Genomic DNA, 19,298 nt, shown 5'->3' with positions numbered 1-19,298 from the left:
AAAGAGAGATTTCCAAATCTCTCTCTACATACCAACTACTCTACTTTAAACTAGATAAAAGACATAAATAATACAGTAAAATAGTATTAAAGATATATCTCTGCTGTGCAAATTTAATGTAAAATATGTGTTGCGCAAATGTATTATAAATGTCAACATACATGTAGAAGGTATAGAAAATAAATACCAAATATTACGGTAAAAATGAAATGCAACAAACCAAGAATCTATCCTCTAACATCCTCTTTGTTGTAAAACACAAATCAGGGAGGAAACAAGTGAAAGCTCCATCAGTAAATTAAATCTAGTTTAAAAAAGTTAAATTACATATTTTGATTCTAGATTGTTCACAGTTCCTGTTTATGCATCACATTCTGACATTTATAATTTATTATACTTCAACTATTTCCTCCAGACTCGAACACCCAAATGATTCAAAACGTTAGTTTAGATTTGAGAAATAACTAGAGAGTATAAATGCCACGTCTATAAACCAAACCAACAGAAAGGTTTGAGTAAAGCAGAGCGGATAATACTCACAGCCGAAGGCGACCAGCCTCAGTGGGACCATGTTGGTGTCTCTCAGCCTCCTCGTCCGTCTTCCACCTGCAGACGGTCCGACAGTGAACACGGCGTCTGGACGTCCAGGTATTTATGCGTGCGTCCCGACGGCAGACATGCAGACGCCTGTCCCGCCGCTGCAGGCATGCAGGGGCCTCCTGACCCAGATGTGGTGAACATGTAAAACCCTGCGGAGCTGCAGGAGACAGATCTATAAAATCCAGTTTCAGGACCTTTAACACTCTAAATAACAGCTGCACCTCGTTCTCCGCCGGGTTTCTCATTAGGGAGCTCAAAGCTTAAAGGAAACACATCTGGATCTGTTATCCAGGGGTGGAAACTGTGCCAGCTAATTTACAAAATGAGCATGTTTTGAAGAGCCTATGTGTAGCCCTATTTATACCTCAGTACATACACAAGGTATGTATAGTACAGGGGACTTTAATCTTTAATAACACACTACAGAGCACAAACACTGATCCTAAAATCCTAAAATCCTAAAATCCCAGCCGACTCTTCTTGATCTGAAGCTCCTAAATTGCCGCCCACATCATTGAATTTTTCAGAAATTTAAAACATCTGGTGCTGCACTTTAAGGTGGAAAACAACGGAGCCAATCAGAGCTCTGGAGGCGGGATTACAAATGAAGACATCGACTTCTTCAGTACAGAAAAGGACATGAAAAAGACGAGTGAGGATGAGACGTCTGCAGAAATATTAACTTGTAAATCATCATATTTGATGTTTGTTTCTGTGCTGCTAATAAAGACAGCTTCTATGTCGACTGAATATGACGTCGTCGGGACAAATACATCGATTAATCTGCAGATTATTTTATTGATTGATTGTCTGGTCTATGATCAGGGCCGGCTTTACGCATAGGCCATATAGGCGGACGCCTACTGTAGGGGGCCATCTTCTGGGGGGCGGCGCTGGTCGCCCTCTACAACGAACTAACGAACTAAATAACTAATTAACTAACTAAATAAATAAATAAACAAATAAATTAATTAATAAATAAATAAAAATTAAAAAAAGAAATGTCAGTGGGCATCTTTTCTCATTTTCTGCATTGAGGTAACAAATAAACAAACAAACAAACAAATAAATAAATAAAAATTAAAAAAATAAATGCTGATGGATGCCCTTCCTGATTTTCTGCATTGAGGTAACAAATAAACAAATACATATATAAATAAATTAATAAATAAGCAAACAAACAAATGAATAAACATTAAAAAAATTAAAATGGCGTTGGGCGCCCTTCTTCATTTTCTGCATGGAGGTAACAAATAAACAAACAAACAAATAAATAAATAAAAACAAATAAATAAAAATTAAAAAAATTAAATGACGTTGGGCGTCCTTCCTCACTTTCTGTATTGAGGTAACAAATAAAGAAAGAAAGAAAGAAAGAAAGAAAGAAAGAAAGACAGGACACTTTTCACTTCTTCATCTGCCTGGCTGCACTATTTGAAACTGACTAAACACTTTGAGCCAACAATATCAAGACCGATCGTTTATCTATATGATTATAAATACAGTTATTTAATAAAATAAAAATCTTAATTTTTGTTTTCTTGTCGCGGTTTACAGAGCTTTACATATCTTTCTTTTTTTCTTAGGAAGAAGAAGAAGCCAAAAAGAAATGCTCAGAAATAATTACTGCTCAGGATCCACCACGACGACAACAACTCTGAAAACGTCCCAACATGCATCAGCAGCTTTTTGAAGAGATCCAGGTGGCGGCTTCAGGCTCATAAATACCAGAGTCAACAGGAGGCCGACGTCGTTATGATCTTACATAACTGACACGAAGTTCGAAGGTTTAATGATTCTGTTTTTATGATCCATGTCGAGTTAAAGGAGTGTTTAGAGAAATGCAATATAATATTAATAACTATGTTTCCTTTAGTGTATAATCAGCTGAAACTAAGAATCAGTGTGTCTTCGTTAGTTTAAAATGAGCCGTTTATATCCACAAAACCAGATGAATTTAACAAATAGGTGTTGAATCTTGGGGATAATATTCTCTTTAATCTTTTGTTTTTGGTTGGTCGTAATATTAAGTTTCATAAACTCCTTCACAGGTGTATTTTACAGTCAAACTGCAGGTTAAAGGTCTGATTTATTGTCGTGTGACTGCGTGTTGCTGCCAGGTTTGGGTGGATCGTATTCATAAAGCAGCAGAGGAAAGCTCTAGATGAAGTTACCTGCAGATCAGCATGTGTTTATTTATTCATTTGACATCTTTACATTCTCATTTGGATCATTATTTTATCTCCAAACCATGCAATCATTGTTCTGTTGTGTTTTTGTAATTCTTCTATGGGTTCAGATCAGTCTCAGTATTAATGAATGCACACAGAAGTAAATGTATTTTGTGATTTATAAATAAATGACTGCACAGAATGCACAGAAAAATAGTTATCTTTGTATATAAATGTAAAAAAAATCCACATAAAAAAATATATATATTTCTGATGCACACAAATATTTTTTATTTTAAATAAATGTAATAGAAATCCACAAATATATGAATATAAAAGTCTCAAGCCCTGACGATACCAACGGTACCGTAGAACAATGAGTCCCCTCATGTTTTCAGAACTGGACGTGGGCATGTCTGTAAAGGGGAGACTCGTGGGTACCCAGAGAACCCATTTACATTCACTGATCTGGAGGTCAGAGGTCAAGGGACCCCTTTGAAAATGGACTTGACAGTTTTTCCTCGTCAAAATTTAGCGTAAGTTTGGAGCGTTATTTAACCTCCTTCATGACCAGCTAGTCTGACCTGGTTGGTACCGATGGATTCATCAGGTTTTATACTGTGATACCAGTAACTGTATTTTTTTCTGCCGTTCTTTTGGACATTTTCTGGACTTTCTTTTGGCTTTTTTTGGTCTTTTTTTCAGACATCTTTTGGACATTTTCAGACTTTTTTTTGTATTTTTTCCAACAAAAAAACTCACACATTCACATATCTGGAGGTCAGAGGTCAAGGGACCCCTTTGGAAATGGACATGACAGTTTTTCCTCTCCAACATTTAGAGTAAGATTGGAGCGTTATTTAACCTCCTTCATGACCAGCTGGTCTGACCCGGTTGGTAAGTGAGCCCGCTACGCCCTCTGAAGGATTGTTTGTGTTAAAGAAATAAGTGGCGTTGAAACTAATTAGTATTAAGGCGTTATTATCTCGCTGTAACTGTAGAGAAACCAGTTATGAAAAAAAAGAGCATTCACTACGAAATACTACACAAAAGTTGGACTATGATTGTTTCATTATTCTCTTTTTATGGATCATTTAAAGTACTTGTCATATTTTGACATGGCAGAACAAGTGTTGTCTCAGGTGAGTTCAGGTACAGATATCTGTGGAGGGCGTTTCTAAGCTTCGTATGATTAAAGTTCAGGACCAAAGTCTCACTCATTCTTTCCAGTCACGTTTCTTGTTTTCTCCTGACACACCTTCGGTCTCCTTTCTGGACTCAGCTGTCAGTGAGTCGGTTATCAGTTCCTACTTTTCTTTATTGAAGGGAAATTAAGGCAGAAACAATTTCTGGTGAGTAAACTCAAGATAAAAGCAAACCAATGAAAATATACGCTGAGTGGAGATACTTTACTTTGTGGTGTTGGTAGGAAGTATCACCTGACATATATAGCTACAGCGTCACTAGGGCTGTCAAAGTTAACGCGATAGTAACACGTTAACGCAAACTTGTGATTTTTAGGTTGTAGCGGTTCAGAATTAAAAAGCTAGAGTGAAGATACTGGTATCATATGACACTATAAAACCTGATGAATCCATCGGTACCAACCATGTCAGACTAGCTGGTCATGAAGGAGGTTAAATAACGCTCCAAACTTACACTAAATGTTGGCGAAGAAAAACTGTCATGTCCATTTTCAAAGAGGTCCCTTGACCTCAGATCTCCAGATCAGTGAAGGTGTGAGGGTTTTTGTCCAAAAAAAGTCTGGAAAATGACCAAAAAAGTCTGAAAAGAAGGTCCCGAAAATTTTTATTTCTCGGATGAAACTGTAAACCTTGATGAATCCATCGGTACCAACCATGTCAGACTAGCTGGTCATGAAGGAGGTTAAATAACGCTCCAAACTTACACTAAATTTTTGGATCCCTTTAGTCATTTCCAAAGGGGTCCCTTGACCTCTGACCTCCAGATCAGTGAATGTAAATGGGTTCTATGGGTACCCACGAGTCTCCCCTTTACAGACATGCCCACTTTATGATAATCACATGCAGTTTGGGGCAAGTCATAGTCAAGTCAGCACATTGACACACTGACAGCTGTTGTTGCCTGTTGGGCTGCAGTTTGCCATGTTATGATTGGAGCATATTGTTTTATGCTAAATGCAGTACCTGTGAGGGTTTCTGGATCAATATCTGTCATTGTTTTGTGTTGTTCATTAATTTATATTTTTTATATTTATTCATTTATGTATTTATCTATCTATTTATTTATTTTTTATCTATTACATTTTTTTCTTTTCCACTTTCATTTATTTTTCCATTTATTTATCTATTTTTTATTTTCCATTTTAATTTTTTTATATTTCTTATTTATCTATTCATTTTTGCTTTTAATTTAAATTTTTCATATCTATATTTATTTATTTATGTATTTATATATATTTCATTATACATAAGTAAGTACGTATACTACATATACATTATACATAAGTACCTGTGAGGGTTTCTGGACAATATCTGTCATTGTTTTGTGTTGTTAACTGATTTACAATAATAAATATATACATACATTTGCATAAAGCAGCATATTTGTCCACTACAGTGTTGATAAGAGGATTAAATACTTCTCCCTTTAAGGTTCATTTAGAACAGATAAAAAATGTGCGATTAATTTGTGATTGATTGACGGCTCTAATGCAGACCGGCAGTTCAAGATAACAGCATCAACCTCAGATACGTTCACATGTTCAAAGAGAAATTAAATGACAGCTGTCAAACACACTACAAGTTACAGTCTTATGGTATCTTTACTTTTTGGAGGGTTAGAAATTAGATTTATTTAATTTTCCAATTCAGAAATAAATAAAGATAAATGAATAATGCCATCGCAAAAGTTATTGTAGTTGAGATTTTTAATTTTTTGGCTACACTGCAAAAATCAAATGCAATAATTGTTTGTTTTTCTCAAAGAAGAAAACAAGAAGCTGAAATTATTTAAATTTTAATTACGCTGTTGCATTGATTTCCACAATTTTCCCAATTGTCACAGCATTTGTGAACAGTGTAGCGTGATATATACTGTATATATTTTTATTTATTATTATTATTATTATTATTATTATTATTATTATTATTATTATTTATTTAATTAGTATTGTTTTTTTTAAACAGCCAGCAGCCCCTCTGGTTGAATCTCTCTCTCGTGGAGCAGAGTGACAGAATGGCTGAAACATCTGGTGAGTCACTTTTAAGGAACTTTTCTAATCAAAAATATAAAATATATGACCTTAAAAATCACACCAACGAGGCAAACAAACAAACAAACAAACAAACAAACAAACAAACAAACAAACAAACAAACAAGAACTATAGTTCTCGGCTTAACAGATTAATGGAGGCCGAGGCCGAGACCCCAGAAGGATAACGGTAACCGGATAACGGTAACCGATACGAGGCCTGAAGTAATCAAAGATAAACAACTAACTGAAACACGCTACAAGACATCTTATCATGTGTTTGTATTTGTTCAGAAATAAAATGTTTTAAATTCACTTATTTAGAAATCCATTTGAAAAGCAGTTTTTAAAACTCTTTACTGGAGTTATTCAACTATATCATTCTATAGATAAGAAAGTAGATAGATAAGAACATCATGTGTCCGAGACAAAGGTCAGCGGGGAAGCAAAAACCCGGACGTGACAAAGACTGCAGTGATAAGAACACAAGTTACTGGTTAATCTCCAACGATTACAGTACGCATCCTCTTTTAAACAAACAAAGTGTTTAAAAAAAATAAGAAGTTAAAATGTTGGTAAGAAGCTGAAAGAGAAGATCTGTGAACAGTATTTGCACTGCAGAGCTCTCAGAGTGAATGTTTGAAGCTTCATGTAAATGTGAAGCAGAGGTGGAAAAATACAATCTCACACAATTAAAGGTATAATAATAATAAATAAAGACATTGCAGAAGTTGTTTAGTTGAGATGTAACTTTTTAATTTTTAAGCTAAATGAAAAGATCAAATGCAATAATTTGTAGGTTTTCACCTTTATCAAGTTACATATTTCTATATATCTTAAAGTAAAGGTTTCTCTCCTGACGTTTCAGTGACGGATATTTGAATTAGATTCAACAAGAATTGTGTGAGGCAGTTGCAGGGTACCGACGGGCCCGAAGAGCAGCAGCCACTGCCGTGACGGAGGCAAAGCAGCGGGTGTGGGAGGAGTTCGGAGCAGCCATGGAGAAGGACTTTCGGTCGGCACCAAAGTGCTTCTGGAAAACCATCCGGCACCTTAGGAGGGGGAAACGGGGAACCATCCAAGCTGTGTACAGTAAGGATGGGACACTGTTGACCTCAACTGAGGAGGTAATCGGGCGGTGGAAGGAGCACTTTGAGGAACTTCTGAATCCGACCAATACGCCCTCTATGGTAGAGGCAGAGCTGGAAGCTGATGGGGGACCATCATCAATTACCCTGGTGGAAGTCACTGAGGTAGTCAAACAACTCCACAGTGGCAAAGCCCCGGGGGTTGATGAGATCCGCCCAGAAATGCTGAAGGCTCTGGGTGGGGAGGGGCTGTCTTGGATGACACGTCTCTTCAACACCGCGTGGAAGTCGGTGACAGTGCCTAAGGAGTGGCAGACCGGGGTGGTGGTTCCCCTTTTCAAAAAGGGGGACCAGAGAGTGTGTGCCAATTACAGGGGTATCACACTGCTCAGCCTCCCTGGTAAAGTCTACTCCAAGGTGCTGGAAAGGAGGGTTCGGCCGATAGTCGAACCTCAGATCGAAGAGGAACAATGCGGATTCCGTCCTGGCCGTGGAACAACGGACCAGCTTTTCACTCTCGCAAGGATCCTGGAGGGGGCCTGGGAGTATGCCCATCCAGTCTACATGTGTTTTGTGGACTTGGAGAAGGCATATGACCGGGTCCCCCGGGAGATACTGTGGGGGGTGCTGCGGGAGTATGGGGTGAGGGGGGCACTTCTCAGGGCCATCCAATCCCTGTACGCCCAAAGCGAGAGCTGTGTTCGGATCCTCGGCAATAAGTCGGACTCGTTTCCGGTGGGGGTTGGCCTCCGCCAGGGCTGCGCTTTGTCACCAATCCTGTTCGTGATATTCATGGACAGGATATCGAGGCGTAGTCGGGTGGAGGAGGGTTTGCAGATCGGTGTGCTGAGGATCTCATCGCTGCTTTTTGCAGATGATGTGGTCCTGTTGGCATCATCGGTCTGCGACCTCCAGCACTCACTGGATCGGTTCGCAGCCGAGTGTGACGCAGTCGGGATGAGAATCAGCACCTCTAAATCTGAGGCCATGGTTCTCAGCAGGAAACCGGTGGTTTGCCTACTCCGGGTAGGGAATGAGTCCTTACCCCAAGTGAAGGAGTTTAAGTATCTCGGGGTCTTGTTCGCGAGTGAGGGGACGATGGAACGTGAGATTGGTCGGAGAATCGGAGCAGCAGGGGCGGTATTGCATTCGCTTTACCGCACCGTTGTGACGAAAAGAGAGCTGAGCCGGAAGGCAAAGCTCTCGATCTACCGTTCAATCTTCGTTCCTACTCTCACCTATGGTCATGAGGGTTGGGTCATGACCGAAAGAACGAGGTCGCGGGTGCAAGCGGCCGAAATGGGTTTCCTCAGGAGGGTGGCTGGCGTCTCCCTTAGAGATAGGGTAAGAAGCTCAGTCATCCGTGAGGGACTCGGAGTAGAGTCCTTGCTCCTTTGCGTCGAAAGGAGCCAGTTGAGGTGGTTCGGGCATCTAGCACGGATGCCTCCTGGGCGCCTCCCTTGGGAGGTGTTCCAGGCACGACCAGCTGGGAGGAGACCACGGGGAAGACCCAGGACTAGATGGAGAGATTATATCTCTACTCTGGCCTGGGAACGCCTCGGGATCCCCCAGTCAGAGCTGGTTAATGTGGCCCGGGAAAGGGAAGTTTGGGGTCCCCTGCTGGAGCTGTTGCCCCCGCGACCCGATCCCGGATAAGCGGTTGAAGATGGATGGATGGAAGAATTGTTTTTAAATGTGTATGTTGTGTTTCTCAGCAGCTCCTCTGGTTGAATGTCTCTCTTGTGGGTTTCTAGCAGAGTGACAGTATGGATGAAACATCTGGTGAGTCCAGTAAAGAGCTGTATCCGAAACCGCCTACTACATACGTACTACTGACGAACGCAGTAAACAGTACAAACTGCATACTGCGTTCCTGAGTAGTATGCAATATGCAACGGTTAAAGCAGGGGTCAGCAACCTGCAGCTCTTTAGTTCCTCTCCAGTGGCTCCCTGTGGATTTTTAAAAATGGAAAAGAATAACTGTATTTTGTTTACATTTGTAGGTCTATGGTACGACGGTACGACGGAGTATTAGGGCCACATTGAGGAAAAAAAATAAATCTGAGATTTCAAGAATAAAGTCGTAATATTATAAAGTAGAAATGTTACGTGTTATTTTCTTTTATTCTCGTAATATTATGATTTTTTTTCTCGTAAAGGTATGACTTTATTATTATTATGTTTACATTTCTGTGTCCTGACAGTGTCTGATGATGTGCTGCCTGTGAGCGCAGAAACAGCTGTCCCTACCTGCCGCCTGACAGTAAGTCAACCTGGAGAGTCAGATTTATTGTGTTTTTTATATTGTATTTTCAACATGTAGAGAGGTGCAACAGGATCTCATCGAGAAAGAGTTCTTGGAAAAGAAGACAAATATTTTACATAAATTATAATTATTGCAGGTTTTCAAGTCACTTCTTATTTATTTCAATATCAGACTTTGGATGGACAACACTTCTTAAAAGAATTAATTTGTTGCTGGTTTTAGTCTTTTTATGGCATCTGATGACAATAAGACAAATACAGATTATGGGCATGTCTCCAATACTGCGGGGGAATAAAACCAGGCTAAAGAAATGAGCAAGAGGTCCTCACCTGGTAGTGCCTCTACTAGGGATGCACCGATACCGATACCAGTATTGGGTATTGGGTCCGATACTGTGCTCATGTATTCGTACTCCCAAAACAGCTCCGATACAACGGCACCGATACCACTTTACGGCAGCGTGACGGGCCGGTGATGCGCCCGACTCCGCGGGGCCAGGATCCCACCTCAGCCGGCGCGCGTCGGCCCTCACTTAAATTGCGCCATGGGGTTTGGCTTGTACCCTCTGACTCGCGCGTGCGTTAGACTCCTTGGTCCGTGTTTCAAGACGGGTCGGGTGGGTTGCCGACATCGTCGCAGACTCCTGGCGCATTTTACATGGGCCGAGTCCGCCCCGGCAGCACGACGCGGTCGGGGCGCACTGAGGACAGTCCGCCCCGGTCGACAGTCGCACCGGGAGCAGGTGGCCCCGTCCCTCCCCGGTGGGGACAGAGGGCTCAGCGAGCGCTTTGTCCACGGCCCCGGGAAGCACCTTCCCCTCGAGCCTTTCTGTGTGTCGCTCACACCCTCCAGCTGGCTTTTAACCAGGGTCTTTTGGCACAAAGAAGTACTCGTATCGGTACTCGGTATTGGCGAGTACCCAAATGTAAGTACTTGTACTCGGTCTGAAAAAAAGTGGTATCGGTGCATCCCTAGCCTCTACACTGGATAGATGTACTACCAGGCTTACCTTTCATGATCCACTGTTTTCATTCCAGTGTCTGAGCTGAGGCTTGTTCTGCTGGGGAACAGCTGGTCTGAGAGGAGTTCAGTGGGGAACTTCATACTGGGAGAGAATAAGTTCAACACTGAGGAAGAACCAGACTGCTGCCAGAGAGTCAGTGGACTAGTAAAGAAGAAAAATATAGTTCTCATCAACACTCCAGATCTGCTGCTTCCCAACATCTTCCAACACAAACTTACACAAGATGTAGAAACGTGTGTGAGACTCTCTGATCCTGGACCTCATGTGTTCTGAACACTTCTCTGAGAAACACAAACTGAGACTCTGCAAAGTCCTGAAACTCTTCGGCGATCGATCGGTTGATCATTCGCTGGTTCTGATATCGACACCCAGAGAGGAGAGTTCAAGTGTCAAGGAAATCTCTATGAGCCATCCACAATTGAAAAACATCATCAGAATTTGTAGAGGCCAACTGCTATGGAAGAAGACCACCGAACTTACAGAGCTGTTGTCATGCTTGGACCAAATCGTCAAGGAGACCGGAGAAGCGTACGTGAGCTGTGAAGGATTTGCGGATTCAGCATCTGCTTTACCTGGTGATCGCCAATAAATGAAACAACAGGAAGCAATCTTTATCTCGGACACCGTTAAAGTTACTGGTAAGTGAGAACTGATGTGATGGCGTAAAACCAACGCCATCACAGAATGCATCCACTGCCCTGTATGACCTGTACTGTATATGTGCTATTTTAGGGCTATTTTTTACCATTTCCAGGCTCTGTACTTTTACAAACTACTTCTAGAGGTTTTACCCAATCAACGTTGACGTGGCGTGGCGGAGAGTTTACGTGATTCTCGCCATTAACTGTTGTAACTCGACTGTACTTGACCGACGCGAGGCCCTGTTGAAATCGGTGTGTTTATTAATATTCTCCAAAATGAATCTCATTTTTGAGGATCTAATCATGGTCAGAAACTGACCAAATTTGGCACATGTATCAGAACTAGTTAAACATGTTATATTTTCTTGGTCTCTTGCTTGGATGTGACAAAATGGCTCGATAGCGCCCCCTAAAAAATTGCTAAAATTGAGCCCCTCATTTCAGTTTCACCTAGATGTATGAAATTTGGTGGGTATATGTAACACATTGAGACGTACAAAATAGCCTCTTGGAGGTGTACCATAAACCCAACAGGAAGTCGGCCATTTTGAATTGAATGTGCTATTTAAGGGCTATTTTTTTTTTTACCATTTCCAGGCTCTGTACTTTAACAAACTCCTCCTAGAGATTTAACCCGATCGACTTCAAATTTGGTCAGTACTACCTTAGGACCTTTGTTTTTTTTATTTCATGGTTTATTTAATAGGGACCAATACAATGTACATAGACAACTTAAAAACAGCTACCTGATGCCAGTATCATAGTGCTTGTAGCGGATGCTAATTTGCAACACCTGTTCCTGGAAGTGCTTTTTGTGAAAATAAGAGATTAAAACAGGAATGGGTGAATAAATAAATACAATAAAGCACACATTTAAAAACATTACATGAAAAGCTAGACATGAGTACAGGTTTGTCGCTGAATTAACCAGGATTTGGTTTCTCTCTTAAAGGTAATAAAGTTTGCAGCAGATTTTTGTGATGAAAAGTTGTAACTCGACTGTACTTGGTCAAATCTGCCCCAAAGTTGACCTACTTCATAGCAGTCATATTGATTCTCCATGCCAAACAGACAGAGCTAGAGCAGCACAACCTCCTCTCCACGCCAAACAGATAGAGCCAGATCAACACAACCTCCTCTCCACGCCAAACAGACAGAGCCAGATCAACACAACCTCCTCTCCACGCCAAACAGACAGAGCCAGATCAACACAACCTCCTCTCCACGCCAAACAGACAGAGCCAGATCAACACAACCTCCTCTCCAGGCCAAATAAAAACATTGTATGTTTACACATACTTGGTCAATAAAGCTGATTCTGAGGATTCTGCTATCAAAAGATGGCTATTTATAACATTATTTCCCACAGTTTATTTCTCTCTGTTGTTTTACAGAATCTGCACTCAGGATTGTGCTGTTGGGGAAAAGTGAAGACAAAAAGATAAGACTTGTAAACTTCATCATTGGTCAAGGAGTTCATTTCCAAAAGCATTCTCCATTCAAGCAAAGTGTGGTTACCTACGGGGAGTGGAAAGAAATACCTCTGACAGTAGTTAAGACCCCGAACATCTTCAGGCTGCCTGTGGAAACGGTGAAAGAAGAGATGAAGGAATGTGTGACTCTTTGTCCTCCTGGACCAAATGTCCTGCTGCTGTTAATGAAACCATTCACATTCACAGAGAAGAAGAGGCAAAGATTGAAGTTCGCCCTGAGACTGTTTGGTCAAGATGCTTTTAAACACTCGATGGTCATCATGACACATGACGTGATTGAAAGTGTGTCTGTGAAACAGCTGCTTGAGGACTGTGGAGGAAGACAGTACAGCATGTGGGAGGAGGATCACAGAAGGTTGATGAAGAAGGTTTGGAGCATTGCTGATCGCACAAGAAGCTTCCTCACTTTCATTGAAGACATGAAACCAGCTGTAAACCTGGTTCTGTGTGGGAGGAGAGGAGCAGGGAAGACTTCAGCAGCCAAGGCCATTTTAGGTCAGACAGAGCTTCATCCAGTCTCCAGCTCATCAGAGTGTGTTAAACATCAGGGAGAGGTGTGTGGACGTCGGGTTTCTCTGGTGGAGCTTCCTGCCTTGTATGGAAAACCTCAGGAGGCAGTGATGGAGGAATCCTTCAGGTGTATCTCCCTCTGTGATCCTGAGGGCGTCCATGCCTTCATCCTGGTCCTACCTGTGGGTCCCCTCACTGATGAAGACAAGGGAGAGTTAAAGACCATCCAGAACACGTTCAGCTCTCCAGTCAATGACTTCACCATGATTCTGTTCACTTTGGAGTCAGATCCTACAGCTCCAGATGTTGTTACCTTCCTGAAGGAAAACAATGACATCCAGGAGCTCTGTCAGAGCTGTGGAGGAAGATATGTTCTCAACATCAAGGACCAGCAGCAGATCCCAGAGCTGTTGGAAGATGTGGACAAGATGAGGCCATTTAAGGGTCGACCACGCTGCTATACAACAGAAACATTTACAAACGCCAAGAAAGAGAAAAACAACACCACACTACAGGCTGAACTTGACAACCAGAAGACCACGGTTAGCCGTAAGTAGGATTTCATTGATGTACAACTCTGTTATGAACCATGCTCTATACCACCCGTAACAAAAATAAGTTTATTCAAGTGTGCTATTAGTATACTTCTTTTAGACTTAAAAGAGTATACTTTTAGTTTACTTTGTATGTACTCATCAGAGATATACTTAGCAAAAGTATACTTAAGTATACTTGGCTCATACTGACAAGTATACAGAAAAGTCTAAGTATGTTTGGCTTATAGGCCTACTTGTACTTAATGTTTTGATCCAGATATACTTAAGTATAATTAAGTATTCTTGAGTCGCACACCAGTGGGCTACCATTACACCTGTAGTATAAAAACTCTTCAACTGTACTGAGAGTATACTTTAGTGCACTTCATAAACTATAAAATGGGCTACAAGTATATACAAGTATACTTGCAGTATAAAATCTATTTAACTAGTAGTTTACTGAGAGTATACTTAAAAGTGTATTTTCACAAACTACAAAGTGAGCTACAAGTATAAAACTACTAAACTATAAGTATACTTATGGTATAGTTGCATTACAAAATAAAACTTGGGTGTAAACTAGTTGTGTACTCAAATTTACTATTCATATTCATATTACTAAAAGTATACTTTTATAAACTAAAAAGCGGGCCAATTTAGTCCCAAGAAGTATTAATGTAGTACACTTAAACGTATACTACTACATTGATATTAGTATACTTGCAGCATAAAGTATACTTGGGAAACATATACTTGAACTTTACTTAAGAATACTTATAACTACTTTCTCGTAAGGGCAGGCTCTTGAGCCTGTACTGTAGTAACGGTCAACATGTCAGGTAACTCCAGGTGTTCTTATTTCACAGGTGATGATGAGAAGCAGAGCCCAGAGTGTCTCAAGATTGTGCTGATAGGGAAGACTGGCTGTGGAAAGAGCTCTTCAGGAAACACCATTCTAGGGAGAAAGGCGTTTGAAGCCAAATTAAGCCAAATATCCGTCACCAAACACTGTCAGAAAGCAGAGAGTGTAGTGGCCGGTCGTCCCGTCGTTGTGGTCGACACTCCCGGTCTGTTTGACACAACGTTGACCAATGAAGAGGTTCGAGAGGAGATGGTAAAATGCATCACTCTTCTGGCTCCAGGACCACATGTCTTCCTGCTGGTGTTAAACACCGGCAGACTCACGCAAGAGGAGAAGGACACGTTAAAACTCATCAAGACAGTCTTTGGGACGAATTCAGAAAAGTTCACCATCATTCTTTTCACAAGAGGAGATGACCTGGAGCACGAGGAGCTGTCCATTGAGGAGTACATCCAAGAAAAATGTGATGACTCCTTCAAGAATCTGATCGATGACTGTGGAGGAAGATACCATGTGTTCAATAACTACGACAGACAAAACCATGTGCAAGTAAATGAGCTGATAAACAAGATTGAAAACATGGTGGAGGAAAATGGAGGCGACTGCTACACCAACGAGATGCTCCGAGAGGCGGAAGCAGCGATACAGAAGGAATTACAGAAGATCCTGAAAAACATGGTAGAAGTGATGCAGAGCGAGCGAGAGGAGCTGGAGAGACAACATGAAGATAAAATGAAAGAGATGGAAAGAAGAATGGAAAAGCAGAGAGCGGAAACCGAACGGAAGAGAGAGCTGAGACTCAGAAAGCTTGAAGAAATGAAGGAAAAAATCAACAGCAAGCATGAGAACATAAACATAGGAAAAAAAGAGAGGAAAGAAGAAGATCAAATGAGGATAAAACAAGACGAAATGAAACAGCAGGAGTGCCAAGTTTTACTGGATAAAATAAAAATAAATTCTGCATCGGATGAAGAAAAGAGAGCTGAGCTGGAGCGGAGAAGAGGAGAGATGAGAAAGCAAAAGGAGGTCCATGAGGAGGAACAAAAAGAGTACTGGGAGACACGTAACAGAGAAAAGGAAAACAGACGAAAGCAGGACAAAACAAGACTCAAAGAGCTGCAAAAGGAATATGAGCAGGAGAGAGAAGATCACGAAAACAAAAAGGAAAATGAAGAACAAAACAGGAGAGAACAGGAGGAAAAGGGAAGAAAAGAGTTGGAGGAAAAATATCAGAAAATAATGGACGACATGAAGAAGAAATATGAAGAGGAGGCGAGAAAGCAAGCCGAGGAAGTCAATGAGTTCAGACAGAAATACGTCAGGAACTTTGCAGGGCTGAGGAAAGAGCACATGGAAGAAAAGGAGGCACTGAAACAAGAGCACAATAAAGAGTATAAACTGTTCGGTGATCTCTCAAGCCACAAAGAAACAAAGCTCAAAGAAGAGCTCAGAGAAAAAGCTGAAAAACTCAATGAAATGGAGAAAACAATGCGTGATTTAAAAGTGAAATACAACAACAAATGTACGGTCCTCTAATAATGCTTCACACCTCTCCGACCCTTACAAACCAGAAGTTTATTCAAGTATGCGTTTAGTATACTTCTTTAAAACTTAAAATAAGAGAGTATGCTTTCAGTTTACTTTATATGTACTTATCAGAGATATACTTAACAAAATTATACCTACGTATACTTAGCTTATACCGACAAGTATACAGAAAAGTATAGTTATTAAGTAAGGTATAGTTGGCTTATGCTTTCTTTTTGATAGAGTAGCCTACAGTATTAGAGGATGTGGGAGTTTGTAAATGTATGCTTTGATATTAATTTACTTAAAATCTTCAAGGATTTTCTACGTTTTTGCGTTCTCCGAGGCATGTGGAGGCTTGTGAGAAAAACTATATATATATATATATATATATATATTTATTTTTTATCTCATCACAAAATCTCAAGTCAAATAGATAAAGTGTCTTTATGTAAAGCATAAGTCATTAGCTAACTACTATAAGTTAAAGAAAACTTACTAGTAAACTTGCAGTTAATGCTATTAAACTAGTAGTTTACTGAGAGTATACTTTAAAGTGTACTTTCATAAACTAAAAAGTGATATAACTACAAGTATATAACTAGTAAACTAACAGTATACCTATAAGTTCACTTGTAGTATTGTTCACTTCATAGAGTAGTTGCAGTACAAAATACAACTTAGACGTAAACTAGTTGTGTGCTCAAAGTTTACTATTCTTACCCTTAAAGTACACTTAAATGTATACTTTTATAGACTAGAAAGTGGGCCAATTCAGTCCCAAGAAGTATTGAATGAACAATATGTAATATAACAGTTCATTTCTTGCCTAAAACAAAATCCTAAAAACTAAATCTGGGGACAACAACAACAACAATTGGAGTACAAAAATGATAAATTACATGTGTGAGTTTGGCTCACGTCCTTCGTCACTGCTGTTGGTTGATGTACAAAATGCATGCTGGGATATTTGACTACCGCAAAAAGCATCCTCGATAAAATGGACGAAGCAAGACGGGCGGGCGTTTGGACCATTTGGACCATATTTGGATGAATGCAAATGTTAAATTCAGGACAGTACTTTGGCGGCGACTGTTGACTGATGCCATACTTTGTTTCTTATTGACCATTATTGAGCACCATAATTCTTATAATGGGAATTATGGCCAATCTGTCAAATGCTTACAGACTAATCAACATGTATTTTTATGTCCCTGAAGAGGTGAAGAGACGAATGTCCAACGTTAAATTCAGGACAGTATTTTGGCGGCGGCTGATGACGTTTCACAAGTTCATGAGAACACAAAACCAGAGAGGGCTCCGATGTCGTTTAGATCGGTTGTTTAGGAGTGTTAAACAACCGACTTGTTAGGTTAATTATATTTGAGAATATGCAGGTAAGAATCTTTTGTAGTAAGAATGGAGCATTGCTGATTTTGCCATTTTTTTAGGAATGCACCGATTGCAAAATTCTGGGCCGATAGCTGATACCGATGTTTTTGTTTCTTTATTTTTTTCTGTTATTTATTCCCCTTCTGTTCCTGGGATACAAAGACCTCTTCATTATATAAAATAACTGAGCTGTTTTTAAGTCATTCAGTTTTTGAATCAGCACAAATTCAATTATACTAATTTATGAAACAACCTTTAAAATAACTTTTGTTCACATGAAAAAGATTATTCTTTTTTTAAAATAACTGCTTCAAAAGCCTTTTTAGTTGCTAAACAACTACTTACTCAATGAGAAGAATGTTTCACTACTTACACAGCCCAACTACAACATTTGTTTTGTGAAACATAAATTAAATGTAAATGTAAAAGCGGTTAGAAACATAAGCAGTGTTTCACACACACAGACTTTACTGGGGTGAGCACAAGTATATTTTGTGACCCATTTTAGCATTTTTATTTGTATTTTATTTAATGTAACTGTTTTTAACATTGTTCTTTTGTTGTCTGGTTGATTGCTTCTTGTAATTCGTTAGTTATGTTCTTGTGTGTATATATTCTGTTTTATTGCACTTTTGACGTCATTGAAAATGAGGGCATGCCCTCGATGATTCCTCAAGATTGAAATAAAGGTTGAATGAACGAATGTGCAGCGTGATTCTTATAGTGAGAATTATGGCCAATAAACCACTGTCAAATGTTTACAGACTAATCAACTCGTACTTTTATGTCCCTGAAGAGGTCAAGAGACAAACGTAAAATCTGAACATAACTCAAATATGATTATATGATGATGAACTCTGTTAACATCAAAATGCCTCAGCAGGGGAGTAAATGAGCGGCTCCTCCATAAACAGTCCAGTCCTACCTTGACTTGAAGTGTGGACGGTGGGTCCCCTGCTGGTCCAGTCTGGAAGTATTCCACACGCCATGTTGAAGATGGTGGGATAGAAAAGTCTGGAAAATGATGACAGACAGACAGACAGACAGAAATAAGCCAATATATCCTGTGCAAGTGATCAGTGTAGTTGTACAGTATGTTAGACATACTACAATAACTCATGTTCCTGTTTGACAAGACGGGAGGTTACAGAGTGACTTCAGAGCCCAGTGACAATTATTTTTTACCAGAAACTATCATTATTTAACCTGTTAAGCCCTCTAGGGTGCTGGAAGGAGTGGTTCTCCTGGATAAATCTGTAATATCTCCACAACTAGCAGGTCTATCTACATGATGCATGATATGCAGTAACATTGTGACTGTTACTATGCCTGAGTAAATTCTGATGAACCAAAGGAAACATTTTTATCCTGTCCTAAATTGTGTTCTAGATCAGCCAGTGGATAAGACCATTATAGCAATGATGCCGTGCACAGAGACGCCACTGAATTCATTCAGCAACTCCTCGACTACAACTGAGCCAAAGCAGATATCAATAACACAAAGCACATAGATTCTATAAAGGTTTTAGTCAGGATAGGACCAGGAGGACTCTCCATCTGGCACACCTGGATACCTCAAAGTGTGCCAAATGGGTTTTCTACCTCTTGATATCCACTACAGGAGGCTATGAGACCACAATGGAGCCTTTGGCCATGACCTTTACCCTGAGCATCATCACATTCTACCATTGTGCATCATCACATTCTACCATTGTGCATCATCACATTCTACCATTGTGCATCATCACATTCTACCATTGTGCATCATCACATTCTACCATTGTGCATCATCACATTCTACCATTGTGCATCATCACATTCTACCATTGTGCATCATCACATTCTACCATTGTGCTCAGTATAACAGCAATAAAAAACAGCTAAATTGTATAATTTTGACTAGTTTTATTATGATAATGAAATATGATCAGGTAGATAATAACAAGTAAGATC

The 19,298-nt window shown here is 40.1% G+C and overlaps 1 protein-coding gene and 1 pseudogene across 3 annotated transcripts in view; one reads left to right on the top strand and one right to left on the bottom strand.

Moving 5' to 3' along the window:
- Positions 1-19,298, bottom strand: part of LOC141770022 (L-rhamnose-binding lectin CSL1-like) — a 31,471-nt gene that overhangs the window by 5,513 nt on the left and 6,660 nt on the right. For 2 of the 3 annotated variants that reach the window (XM_074639611.1, XM_074639609.1), the window contains exons 2-3: positions 18,271-18,359; positions 541-757 (exon numbers count right to left, since the gene is read on the bottom strand). In XM_074639611.1, the coding sequence (XP_074495712.1) occupies positions 541-571 (31 nt within the window). In that variant the 5' untranslated portion in view covers positions 572-757; positions 18,271-18,359. Of the gene's footprint in view, positions 1-540; positions 4,502-18,270; positions 18,360-19,298 lie in introns of those variants that run through there. The other variant, XM_074639610.1, reaches the window with a different exon arrangement.
- Positions 570-17,201, top strand: LOC141770164 (GTPase IMAP family member 8-like; annotated as a pseudogene).

This window comes from Sebastes fasciatus, chromosome 6 (assembly GCF_043250625.1).
Source record: "Sebastes fasciatus isolate fSebFas1 chromosome 6, fSebFas1.pri, whole genome shotgun sequence".
NCBI classification, from domain to species: Eukaryota; Metazoa; Chordata; class Actinopteri; order Perciformes; family Sebastidae; genus Sebastes; species Sebastes fasciatus.
The sequence above is the reverse complement of the archived record's forward strand: the minus strand, read 5'-3'. Positions and strand labels throughout refer to the sequence as shown.